Genomic DNA, 7,079 nt, shown 5'->3' with positions numbered 1-7,079 from the left:
CCGAATTAAAGGATAGTGTACCAGGGGAGTTATCCGGCCAGAGAGGATCCAATACGCGACCCGTGTCCAGCGATCCGCGGTGCCTAGTAAAGGCTAGTCAGGCGCTGATCGAGGTACATGTCCCGACAGTTTGACTTTGAGGGGTCGACGTGACCTCTTCAGGATGGTGCAGGTTTTATGTAAGAGGCGATCTGCAGCTTCTGCAGAGCTTTTGTCGCTTCTGCGTGCGTATGTCGCGTATATGCGTCAAATTTTCACCGCCGATCATGAATTACATTAAATTCTCAGACTTACGTTATATCATGGAGTACTTTATGGATTACGTTTTACGTTACAGAAAGGTAACTGCCTACGCTTTACGTAGAATGAAAACGACCAAATACGTGTTGCTGCTAATGTACGGGTTATGAATTACGTTGATTTTGAGTGACTGCCTCCGGATTACGAAGATTTTAAAGGCCTGATTACGCCTTACGAAAAGGGCATGCAGGCCCACCTGTAGCTAGATAGGCAGGGTTCTGGATATGGTTAGTGGCGCGCTTACCTGTGGCGATGATGAGCCTGAACAGCACAGCGGACCTCATCCTCAGGTCAGCCTCAGGAGTTCTAAAGTCGCGGGGCGGGAAGGGAGGAGCCGAAATCAGCGACGTCAGCCCGACGTAAGGTCGATGTGACGTTTCTGTAGGACGGTCCGGGTTCTATGGAAGGACGGGCGAACCTGGCGGAGGGATTACATCACGGCACAGTCCACTTCAACACCTGCAGGGGGGTACAGAAAATACGTTTTTCTTAACCATCATCTTCCCAGTTTCCTGACACGACGCTCGGACCTGCAGGATGGCCCCAGTAGCCACATGGCGACGGGCGCGGCTTACATCCTGTGATGTACAGCAAGTAGTTTTATTCCGGTTAAGATAAAGATGATTGCCCCCCCCCCATGCTGAGAAGATGGTTCTGTCCAGGCAGGTGACAGGAGTGTCTGGTACGGCGTACATGCCGGTAATGCTATATTTAAACCTCTACCAGGCTTCGGGAGGCGGCTGGAAAGAGTAGAAATCGGCCAAATAGAGAGATAACATGCCAGGGGAGTTGGTCTGCTGGAGAGAAGTTGAGCAGTTTGCCGCACCCGGCAGACCAATTCCCTTGGCACGTCATCTCTCTCTATTTGGCCGATTTCTTCTCTTTCCAGCCGCCTCCCGAAGCCTGGTAGAGGCTAGGGTAACCTACATCCCCGGTAACCCGACCCCGGGTGCCGCTGCCCTACCCCGGTCCGGCCCCGCCAACCGTGCATGTTGCCACCGCAAAGTGGCAAAATACTGCCCGTATCGGGTTACCTGATTCCGCCACACCCTCCGAACGGGCAGCGGTCAGTCAACCCGCTCACGGACAGAACCAAGCAGATGGAGGGGGTTCTACCTGTCGGGAAAACTGGATACACACAAACACATACTCACTCACTCACACACACACATTGTATCTAGATGTCTATCTACTTTAGTATCTATTTACATACCAATCTCTCCCTCTATATGGTTGAATTGTGTTGAAATATTCCTTGCATTCAATAGTTTTCAAGACTCTCAAATGCCCAGATAATTACGATGTTTTTTGTTCCTGTGTATGTGTGTAACGCCTACCTCTGTCTGTGTCGCGTCTTTCCTGGCGTTAAAAAAATGGAGTTCGTCTCTTCAGGGTGGCTTTGAGGTGAGCTCACCAACAACTAGAGCGATTTGAAGAACATCACAAAAGACACGCCAGACATCTGCTTGGAGCTAGGTTGGGTGCGCGTGGCCAGGGTATCATGTTACCACTGTGCCAAAGGTAATTAGGACACGCCTTTGTTTGTGCCTGGTCAGCGGCAAACAGCGACCCCTAGCGCCGGGACGTGTCAGTGCACACGAACCATGACACGGTCGGTTAGAACAGTAATGGGTTATGCTGAACAGCAAAGCGCATTCGTCAGTCAGTCTTAGCAAATTTGTGGGTCAGTCGTAGCACATTTGTGGGTCAGTCTTGGAGATGTTGCGCAGAATTCTGAAGTCAGCGTGGTGCCAGATATTACCAGTATCCAGACGCCATCATCAGAAGTACATGTAGACTCTTGGAAATCAGCCCCTCGGGGCTGAAGAGACTACCCATATGCCAAAAAACTGTTACTCAAGCAACTGGATATGATTTTGAAAACGTCAGACGTTTCAGCTAGTATCCACTAGCTTTCGTCAGTGACTGAGAGACCAGAGGGGAAAGCAGGTTTATAAGCACAACCTATTGATTGATATGCAAATAAAGTGAAGACAAATTTTTGGAAGTCGAAAAAAGAACAAAAGTCAGACAAGTCAAGACAAGATGATGCAAATTAGTCTCAAAGCTCCTGTTATACAGGACAGGAGCTTAAGTGTTGTCTGTCCTCGGGGCTGGGAGTGCCAAATCCCAAGTGCCGGAAAGATCGACCCGTAGCCCCCCTTCCCTGTTGAGGGTGAGACTACCCATATGTTGTTAAGATAAATAAATAAATAAATAAAGACTGCTGTCTCTAACTCACATAGGCACAACACACAACTCCTCTCTTCCCCCTTTATTTCTCAACCTTGTACCAGGATTGTAACTTAAAGTTATAGTTTCTAAGTATTCTATATTGCATCTTAAAAGTTATCCTCAGAGTCTATAAATAAAGGCGCTTCTTTGGACTTTCTTGCAGATTTTTTAAGCATCTGTAGAAAAGCAACAACTGAAGCCATTTACGTAGTTCTAAAATACAAATAAGCTTTTGCATAGGCACACACATAATATATATGTACATGAAAGACCATAAAATATAGCATAAAAGCTGATCTGTGTCGGTCGTCTTAAAAACATTGAATTTCATATTCCTACATAATATAAACTACTTTTGATACATTGCTAGGCACTCAATTTGTTACAAATACTTTTGCACAATATACAGAACGTAATATTATATTATATTTCTTCCTCGTTATACTAGCAGGAAATTTACACATCTTTGCTGGTGGTTAAAATAGTTCAGTTCAGTTCATCCATTTCATGGTGACACCTTGTACTGTCTCCACAAGTTCTCTAGCATAGTAAAAACATCTAATTAAAACTATCTCTATTTTTGACTTGATAAAAGCAGCAGAGCAGAAGACACAGCTTCTTACAATGTAGTTGTCTTGCATCACAACTATTGAGTGTAACAAGTCGTTCGGTGAGATATAGCTAGCTGCCGCCGCGCCGCGTGCCTGCAAAGCTGGTGTTACGCCGAAAGGCGGTTATACTGAATATACTGATACAGATACAGCATCACAGTTAAGTTGTTGTCTCACTAAGATATGAAAGAATCAATAACCCTTGTCCTGCACCCTGTATAGGATTGTGTACGATTTGGGGTATTTCTCGTGCAATGCATCACACCGCAACGAAATGCAGAGAATGCGGAAGTAACTACGCCACCACAGGGCAAAAAATGTCATCAAAGATCTATGAGGAGTTTGGGCCATGCATCAGTTCGTGGTTTGATACATTATAATGCAGGTTACATCCTGATATCATGATTTAATGATACATACATATATACATAAAAGCAATAATTTGGAAAAGAGCAGTCAAAAGAAATTCAGTTTTGCTAAAATCGTACATAAAATATCTGCTATGTTCTCGTACAATTTTTTTCAGTCCTTTCCTGTGTGATATTCTTATTCCTGTGTTTTTGCCTCCTCACATGATGTCATCAGCGTCTGGAAAAGGAAAAAAAGGAAAGTTAGACATAAATAATGATTATCATGAGGATAACAAAGAAATAATTTTTAAAAAGTGAAATAATCACTAGCAAACAAACATATGATGAAAGTCAGAATTGTTTTTTTTTTTCAGTTAAACTTCTATTCTTAACTTCAAGTCTAAAAACTGATTTCAAATACCCAAATCTGGTCAAAACGTAAAAGAAATGAAAAAAGAAATCCTTCAGACCCTGACTTGAACTAACAGCCACTTCAGGCAGGCATAATCTCCATGCAGCCTGAGTATAAATTATCATCTTTTGGTGCAAGCTACAGAACAGGATCAAGTTCTCAACACAGTATCAAATTGGCAGGGCAGTTGTCTGTATAACGCAAACTCTGCCGTCCGCAGCTTTACTGGCGGGGGCCGGGCCGGCTGGATGTTGGGCGGCCGGCAAAAGTGATTTAATCAGGATAGGCAGTATGGTTCAGCTAAAAAAAGGATACAGGTAGAAAAAAGAAAGACTCATCCAATAAAAATGCCTAGAACACATAAGAAATAAGCAGAAACTCTGCTTGACATGCACACAAGAACACGTCACACCTCTGACAGGACGTTAAAGCAGGGTCGTGATAAACGACGCACACGTGTTTCCGACCTTCACTAACGCCTGCAAGGTCAACAGCAGGTTCTTAAGAAACCTTCAACTAACAGGAACGTCTTTAAGAATTGTAGGACGACACTTAAAGTAATTAAAATTTCAGGTAGTGAAGAAACTGTCTTAGTAAAACGTTGAACTTTATTCCAACACAAGGTTACACAGAGATCAAATTTTCAGCGAACACTGTCCCTTCATGAGGTCCATCATAATTAATGACCAATCTACCCTTATTCCCCTTTGTACAACTTGCTGTCAATGATTTTGATTGTTTTTATGGGAAAGAAAGCAGCAATAAGTTCTTTTTTTAGACAAATTATCCAAGCTTGGCTACGCTTTCAACTCAGACCACCTGAGGAAGTGGACGAAATCAAGCAACAATTACTTTGTTTAAACTCAAATATACGTATCGGTGATAAACCTTTCTTTTCGATAGCATTTGACAATGGGGGAGTTTGTTTTCTTAATGACATCTTGGATTCAGAAAACAGATTTTTTTCTTACGAGACTTTTATAACAATGTGTGGGGATGTCTGCCCGGAATTCCAGTATAATCAATTAGTTTCTGCGATCCCATTACATTGGAAAGCGGCCCTTAGACAGTAATCTAATGCTATACAGGTGTGTGTGCCGATTTGTAGAGATAGAACTTGGCTTTGGAAAAAAATATTAATAAATATTTGTATACTTTTTTCATGGAAGAGTCCAAGCTAAGGGAACTGTCTTATAAAACACAACACTCCTGGGAGGAATATTTTAACACACCCATCCCCTGGAAACAGGTTTACAGCTTAATTTATAAACTTTCTATAGACACCCATACCAGAATGTTTCAATATAAGATACTCTTTAAATTTTTGACATCAAATAGAACACTATATACATGGAAATTAGTAGACTCCCCTATGTGTTATCTCTGTAATGAAGAGGAAGAGTCAGTCATTCATTTGTTTTGGAATTGTCGTGTAGTTAATTTCTGGTCTGAGGTGAATGACTGGCTAATGTCAAACATACCAATAATCATTTACATTTGAATGCTTTTAATGTTATATTTGGTGACTTGAGCGATCGATGCCCAGCCCTGTCTAATCTCATTATTCTTTTAGGTATTTTAACATTACATATTTAAATATCGCCAGAAAAGGTTAGACTTACAAGGTTTCATTTCTTACATTTCTTACTTTCAAAAATTGGAATACATAATTGCAAAAAGACAAGATAAGATTCAGAAACATATTGGGAAATGGGGTAAACTTTATAGTGTCCTTTCAACTTAGTTTCTTTAATAGTTTGTGATTTCTAGGGTTCCTCATCACTTATATTATTTTCTTTTAATGATCATACACCATTGTCTCCTAATTTTGTGTTTTACTTTTGTGGTTTACACATGTGTTTCCTTATTTTGTATACATGTCATACTTTCTGTCCAATATATATGTGAAAATATCAATAAAAAGAAAGAGTTTAAAAAAAAAAAAAGACCAATCTGGCAAGAGTTACTGTTACTGACACTGACACTGTGTAACCCTGTGTTGGAATAAAGTTCAACGTTTTACTTTGATTCCTACCAACACAGATGAACTTTCATGACACTTAAAGAAATCATGAAAGAAATCTTATTGTAGTTTTGGCTTCAGGACAAACTGACCTGGGAAGTCGCTGTACTCTGGAGGCACCAGCGACTTTGGTCGCCTGGCAACAGCAGGTCTGTCCCCCGCGGAGCCCCCAGGTGCCTGCGTGGCCCCACGGCTGTCCCCTGCGGAGCCCCCGGGTGCCTGTCTGGGCTGCAGGTGTTCCAGCAGGTCCTTAATGGAACCCAGCTGGCCCTCAAGGTTAGACATGCGGTGCTGAAGGTCAACGGCCACGCCGCTGGTGCTGGCAGTCGCAGAGCTGGGTCTAAAACAAAACAAACAAATAAACAACAAAACAAGCAAACAACATACATGTAACTCCAGGGCAAGAACTTCCATGTGAATGATAGTTAGTCTACACATTGTCAATTATTATTTTCTTGGGTCTCTGATCTTTTTATGTGAAATTGTCAGGACAAAAACTGGTCCTAGGCTGGGAGCAAAACAAGTCTGTCCATGCATATTCACTACCTGAAACTGTATGGAACAGCTTACAGACATATCTATTTATCTGAAACTGTATGGAACAGGTTACAGACATACTAGTATCTATTTAGAATATTTTCATGATGTTCTTTTAGTGCAACAGTTGTTGTTGGAATCTCCTGTCAATATATAAGGATTAAAAAAACCAAGAGATTGACTTTGAGAAGCCCAAACAACTTGACCCTGACCTTGAAGTCCTGTGAGATGTGAAGGTCACGTCAGCGGCAGGAGGAGCGTAGAAAGACGCCTCCAACTCCTCCTTAGCCTGAACACTCTCCTTAATGTCCTCAAGGTCATCCAGGACTTTCTCAAGTCTGCAAGGGCACAATATGCTAATTAGCTGTGCAAATATGGTGATTAGCACCATAAATATGGTAATTAGCACCATAAATATGGTAATTAGCACCATAATTATGGTAATTGGCAGCAAATTTTCATATTGCACCACAGGAATGTTATGAATATGCAAATTGCCAGATGATCCTGGGTAAGCCAGCGACAAGGGACCCAGCAGTCCTACAGAGGAGCGTAACCAGGCAACCGCTCGCCCAAACAGCTGTGCTGACCACTCGCCACACAGCTGTGCT

At 42.2% G+C, this 7,079-nt stretch overlaps 1 protein-coding gene across 1 annotated transcript; it reads right to left on the bottom strand.

Moving 5' to 3' along the window:
* Positions 1 to 2,566: 2,566 nt before the first annotated feature.
* On the bottom strand, positions 2,567 to 6,874 carry LOC109481766. The gene is made up of 3 exons (XM_019784358.1): positions 6,681 to 6,874; positions 6,024 to 6,271; positions 2,567 to 3,734 (listed from the first exon to the last, which is right to left on the bottom strand). Exons 1-3 carry the CDS (start codon positions 6,857 to 6,859, stop codon positions 3,715 to 3,717), a joined length of 447 nt encoding a protein of 148 aa, XP_019639917.1. The 5' UTR covers positions 6,860 to 6,874; the 3' UTR covers positions 2,567 to 3,714.
* Positions 6,875 to 7,079: the final 205 nt, after the last annotated feature.

The sequence above is a fragment of the Branchiostoma belcheri genome, unplaced genomic scaffold (assembly GCF_001625305.1).
Source record: "Branchiostoma belcheri isolate BF01 breed outbred unplaced genomic scaffold, Haploidv18h27 scaffold578, whole genome shotgun sequence".
In the NCBI taxonomy this organism is placed as follows: domain Eukaryota; kingdom Metazoa; phylum Chordata; class Leptocardii; order Amphioxiformes; family Branchiostomatidae; genus Branchiostoma; species Branchiostoma belcheri.
The sequence above is the reverse complement of the archived record's forward strand: the minus strand, read 5'-3'. Positions and strand labels throughout refer to the sequence as shown.